The sequence below is a fragment of the Epinephelus moara genome, chromosome 18 (genome assembly GCF_006386435.1).
Source record: "Epinephelus moara isolate mb chromosome 18, YSFRI_EMoa_1.0, whole genome shotgun sequence".
Lineage (NCBI taxonomy): Eukaryota > Metazoa > Chordata > Actinopteri > Perciformes > Serranidae > Epinephelus > Epinephelus moara.
In genome coordinates, this window is record NC_065523.1 from 33,574,482 (window position 1) to 33,579,599 (window position 5,118).

General features: G+C 35.8%; 1 protein-coding gene across 1 annotated transcript in view; it reads right to left on the minus strand.

Moving 5' to 3' along the window:
- Positions 1-381: 381 nt before the first annotated feature.
- Positions 382-5,118, minus strand: part of atp5mf (ATP synthase membrane subunit f) — a 7,056-nt gene continuing 2,319 nt past the window's right edge. The window contains exons 2-5 of the mRNA XM_050069759.1: positions 4,356-4,378; positions 1,393-1,500; positions 686-802; positions 382-543 (exon numbers count right to left, since the gene is read on the minus strand). Coding sequence (XP_049925716.1) covers positions 515-543; positions 686-802; positions 1,393-1,500; positions 4,356-4,371 — 270 coding nt within the window. The 5' untranslated portion in view covers positions 4,372-4,378 and the 3' untranslated portion in view covers positions 382-514. The remainder of the gene's footprint in view (positions 544-685; positions 803-1,392; positions 1,501-4,355; positions 4,379-5,118) is intronic.

Below are 5,118 nucleotides of genomic sequence, written 5' to 3' on the forward strand. Positions count from 1 at the left end.
TTTTATGACATGCTATACTTTTTTTCTATATACTATACTATGACTTTATAAACTTTTTTTCGACATACTATATTTTTTATGACTTTTATTCAACATACTATAGTGACATTTTTGACTTTATATGACATGCTGTACCATGACTTTTTTCGACATACTATATTTTACACACTTTTTTCAACATACTATACTATGACCTTTTTCAATACAGTATATTTTTATGACCTTTTGCTATATACTATACTATGACTTTTTTCAAAATACTGTACTAAGATATTTTTATGACTTTTTAAAAGATACTATACTATGATGTTTTCATGACTTTTTTCAACATACTATACTATGACTTTTTTTGCAATACTATACTCACACAAACACAATATCCACAATAAATCTTAGTATTGTTTATTGGTCACAACAGTAACAAATTCAACACAGACAGCTGAGGGTAGAAAGAGGAGGGGGAACAAAAAGATTCAAGTTCAACCCCCGGAGGTCTGACGGCTGCTGAAGGGGCTTAGTGGTACTTCCTCCAGCGATCATGCTCTGGAAGAGAAGATGGAGAAAAGGATGATTAAAGTGATAGTTCTGATTTTTTTTTTTGGAGGTGCATACTAAACTATGACCAACTTTATAGTAAAAAGGTAAAACATTTTAAATAGGGTAAAGGAGTGTTTGCATTTCTTACTGATGTGGTCGTACTGCCACACGTAGCTCAATACCACATAGGCCGTCAGCACCATAGCTACACCGCCGATGCCTCCCCTCTTCACGTCAATGTACTTGCTGTAGTATCTGTCATGGCCTGGAGGAAAGATAAATTACATACTATACTATGACTTCATGACTTTTCATGACATACTATACTATGACTTTTTATGACATAGCACTGTTAGATTGCTGCCACACCACTCTGTTAATACAGATTTGTGCATCCCTGTGCAAGTGGAAGAGAAAACAGTTTTTTGACCATGAAAAGTTTTTTTACGGACCACATGCACAAATTATTTTCACTGAGTTTACATTTTGAGATGCAGTGGTGGAAGTCCACACTATCTTTGTTTACTTTTAATTTTATGGTGTGATTTCTTGTGAACTGTGCTGCTAAAAAAACAGATTTTGTCATCTTTAACAACTGAAGATTTAAAGACTTCAAGCTTCAAACTTTCCATATCTTATGTGCAGTCAGATTTGTTTTCTCACTGCACCCTGATAATTTGGAAAAGGAGGCAAGTTCAGTTTCTTTATCACCATGTTCCTTTGTATGATAATCACTTCCTTCTGCTACCGTTTTATCAAAAATGGTTACAGGTATTCAAAATAACCTCTAACAAAGCCTTATTTGTGATAAAAATTTTTACTGGTTACAGTTTTAATCAGAACATGTTTCCTTACCCCTGCGGACGGCTGAGATGAGGCCCATGGGAGTGAAGTTTCGACCTCCGAGCCAGGTTCCCAGCTCACCCAGTTTCACGTCCAACAGTCGCTTCTCAATTACGGGAACTGGTCACGAATAGAAAAAGCAAAGACAGTTTGATCAAACATTTGTCCATACTGAGCAAGACATGCTGTGGCTTTTTTAGTGTGCTCTGATTTAAGCAGGGTGTCAATTAACACTTCATCCAGAGGTCGTGTAACAGTATCTGCAGCTATGAAGTAAATCTACCACAGCTGAGATGATTGGTATTTTAACTGATTAGTCGATCAACAGAAAAGTATTTTACAAAATTTTTGACAATCGCTTAATCAATCAAAAATAGCGAAAAATTTCCAGTGTGAAAATCTCACCTTGGACTCTTGAGGACTTATAATGTTTTTTTTTTTTTTTTTTTTTTTTACAACTTTCAAATATTTTATTAGGGCTGATTATTGTCACTGTCAATTAATATGTTGATTATTTTCTTGATAAATGGATTAGTTGTTTGGTCTATAAAATGTTGGAAAATGCTCAAAGATGTCAATCAGTGTTTCCTAAAGCCCAAGATGACGTGTTTTAACATATCGATTTGTCCACAACTTGAAGACAGTCTTAAAGGAGTACAGAAATCCCAAAATATTCACATTTAAGAAGCTGAAATCAGAGAATTTTGATTTTGTTTCTTTACAAAAAAATTACTTAAACCAATCAATTGATTATCAAATTAGTTAGAGATTAATTCAGTAGTTGACAACTAGACAATAAATAATTTCAGCTCTAAGGTCGCCAAAGCTTCACAGAGGGTCATGAGGCTTTCTTGATTTTAAGAGGTGTAAGGAAACTTATCAAAAAAACATACAGTTGGCCAGTGATGAAAAACAAATTAAATTATCATTTTTAAATTTAAGATTTTCATTCAAGATATAAAATTCCACCCTAATGGACAATAAAGATTCATTCTATCCTGCGCTTTAAAAAAATCTCACACATTAAGGACATGGTGAGGACCTGATCATGAGCTTAATTCACAGAGCCACCACACACTGCAAGACGTCATCCTGCTTTAGATAAATGTGCAGTCAAAATAATCAAAGACCTAATAGAACAAAAATGTCAGGGAGAAGAAAACACCAAATTTATCAAAAAAGAAGCCTATTAAACATGCATGATGACAATAATAAACAATAAAGAGAATCATATAACGTTTCTAAAAATTTCAGGAAAACTGATGCAATGTTTACAGGAAATAATGTGCTTAAAACTCATCCAAATCTCTCGTTTTACTTAAACTTCCTGCGGTTATTATGTTCATTAGTTGTGTTAATTGTACTGTTAATCATTTGCTCTGTATTGTTATTGGTATGCATTGAATATAATATGAAATATCCATAAAATATGATGGGTGATGGGTTTACTCAATGATAGAAAAGGGGAAAAAGGTTGGGCAGCACTGTTATAGACTAAGATAAGATAAGATAACTTTATTTGCCATTTGTACACCTACACGCAGTCTGGGTACAGAGGAATGTGCAAAAAACCCCACTTAGAGTCAAGTCAGAAATAGACAGGTAATAAATAATAACATAAAAATAAATACAAGAATATAATATATAGTAGACCTGCAGGGTACTCAGAAGGTTTAACTATTAATCAAGATAATAATGGGCAGACTAACTGATACAGGAAGCAGTTATTTGTTGTAAGGGATCAGTAATCAACAACTGCATCCTCTGAAAAGTCGTTAAGCAAAAGTATGTAGTCTATAAGAACACAAAATAAAGTTGCAGTGTCTCAAATTTACACTCAAATCACTAACTTGCTCACTTAAATCTGCTTGTTTCTTTCTACCTGCAGCTAACTGTTGACACATTTGACATTTAAGAGGTTTATAGCTATATTGCAGCTACTATGAATAAAGTATTTTTAGCCCACTGTTCAAAAACCCGGCTGTAAAGCACAGCAAGGTTATTCTGTGTTATATTTTTAGACGGTGAATTGCTTTTAGGGATTAAATTTTACTCAAACTTCCTACAGTTATTGCAATCATTATTTGGGTTAATCATTAGTTCTATATTGTTATTGGTATGCACTGAATATGACGTGAAATATACATAAAATCTCTGGCGGGTGATGAGTTTGATGATAGAAAAAGGTTGGGAAGCACTGTTATAGACAAAACTGTTATTCAGGATAATATTAGACGGACTAATCGATACAGGAAACACTGATTTGTTGTAAGTAATCAGTATTCACCAATTGCATCATCTGAGAAGTTGTAAAGCAGAGGTATTCAGTCTGAAAATACACAAATGAAGTTGCAGTGTCTCATATTTACACTCAAATACATTAAATTACTCGAGCTAGCTTTTGACACATTTGACATTTAACATGTGTGCAGCTATATGACAGGTACTATGAATGAAGTATCCTTAGCCCACTGTTCAAGACACCATTGTAAAGCAAAGCAAGATCATTTCATGTTTTATTTCTTAACGTTTAATTGGTTTTAGGATTAAAATGAATCACATAGATTATCAGAGTTTGGAGTAACGTTAGTCACTGTCTGCAGGCTACCGTGCAAGCTAGCCAAAGAAACGGTTACATAACTATAATGTGCAAATACAGCTAAATTATGACAGCTTCGTCAAAACTGCAAGTCAAATCTAAAGCTTGTCATCACCGAGCATGAAGGTTAAGTGTCCAAATGAGAACGGTAGGTTCATTTAAACTGCAAAACACCGGCAATGACACGGAAAGTCCTTGACGTGACTTAACGGATTCATCGCGGCCTACAGTCGGATTAAAACCTTTAAACGACTCATTAACGGTTTGATTAACGATAAAACACACGCAGCCCGTGACAAAGTAGAAATATACAAACGAATAATCATATAAAAGAGGAAATTTGTGATTCATTTTAGCAGAGGACACGCTGTATTACCTGGTCTGTCCGCCATCTTGACTGGTGCGAAGGGCTGGCAGCGGGGAATGATGGGAATAAAAACGACAGAGTGCATTATGGGAGACGGTGTAGTTTTCGACTGTATCCGCTAGAGGGCAGCAGAAGAAATGAAACCAGGAGTCCCATAATTAGACCAAAAGGTTTAACAAACACAACACGTTACACAGATAGACGACCATCTGGTGCAAAAACAAACACGGTGTGTTTAAAGATCCCCTGCAGACATGTTTCAGGGACACACACTTAGCTGGCAGTTTATCACTGAGGCGTTTAAAATACATCAACGGTAGAAGAAGCTATGGCATTATGTCAAAATACCGTGTTACAAGCCACAGTCCTGCATCCAAAACTTTACCCAAGTACAAGTACAAAAGCATCCACATCAAAATACACTCACAGGCCAATTTATTAGGTACACCTGTTCAACCGACTCAATGCATTCAGGCATGTAGACATGGTGAAGACGAGCTGCGGAAGTTTAAACCGAGCATCAGAATGAGGAAGAAAGGTGATTTAAGTGACTTTGAACGTGGCATGGTTGTTGGTGCCAGACGTATTTACTGGGATTTTCAGCACAACCATCTCTAGGGTTTACAGAGGATGGTCCCAAAAAGAGAAAATATCCAGTGAGCCAAAATGCCTTGTTGATGCCAGAGGTCAGAGGAGAATGGCCAGACTGGTTCAAGATGATAGAAAGGCAACAGGAAGTCAAATAACCACTGGTTCCAACCAAGGTCTGCAG